The following is a 309-nucleotide window of genomic DNA, read 5'->3' as shown; positions in this document are numbered from 1 at the left end:
GGCGGGTGCTGAGTGGGTGGCATTCCCGTTTCAGGGGGGCTGCTGGTGGGTTTCCCCCCAAACCCTCCTGCCAGCCGCATCCTGCAGGGGCCTCAGCTGGAGTACTACGTCCAGCAATTCCAGAAATCCGGATTCCGGTAGGGAACCCCCAGACCCACCCCTGGAGGGGAGGGATTCCCATTCCATGGGCAGTGGGATCATTCCCAGCATTCCCAAGGCTTTTCCCTCTTTCCTAGGGGTCCTTTGAACTGGTACCGTAACCTGCGACCCAACTGGCTCTGGGGCCTCTCTGCCAGGGACAGGAAGGTT

The 309-nt window shown here is 61.2% G+C and overlaps 1 protein-coding gene across 1 annotated transcript in view; it reads left to right on the top strand.

Annotated features, from left to right (window-relative positions):
- Nucleotides 1-74: 74 nt before the first annotated feature.
- Nucleotides 75-309, top strand: part of LOC103807116 (L-gulonolactone oxidase-like) — a gene marked incomplete at its 5' end in the record, with an annotated part of 20820 nt that continues 20585 nt past the window's right edge. Inside the window, 2 exons of the mRNA XM_009079836.1 lie at nucleotides 75-137; nucleotides 237-306. Of these exons, the coding sequence (XP_009078084.1) occupies nucleotides 75-137; nucleotides 237-306 (133 nt within the window). The remainder of the gene's footprint in view (nucleotides 138-236; nucleotides 307-309) is intronic.

Source organism: Acanthisitta chloris, unplaced genomic scaffold (assembly GCF_000695815.1).
Source record: "Acanthisitta chloris isolate BGI_N310 unplaced genomic scaffold, ASM69581v1 scaffold19528, whole genome shotgun sequence".
NCBI classification, from domain to species: Eukaryota; Metazoa; Chordata; class Aves; order Passeriformes; family Acanthisittidae; genus Acanthisitta; species Acanthisitta chloris.
The sequence above is the reverse complement of the archived record's forward strand: the minus strand, read 5'-3'. Positions and strand labels throughout refer to the sequence as shown.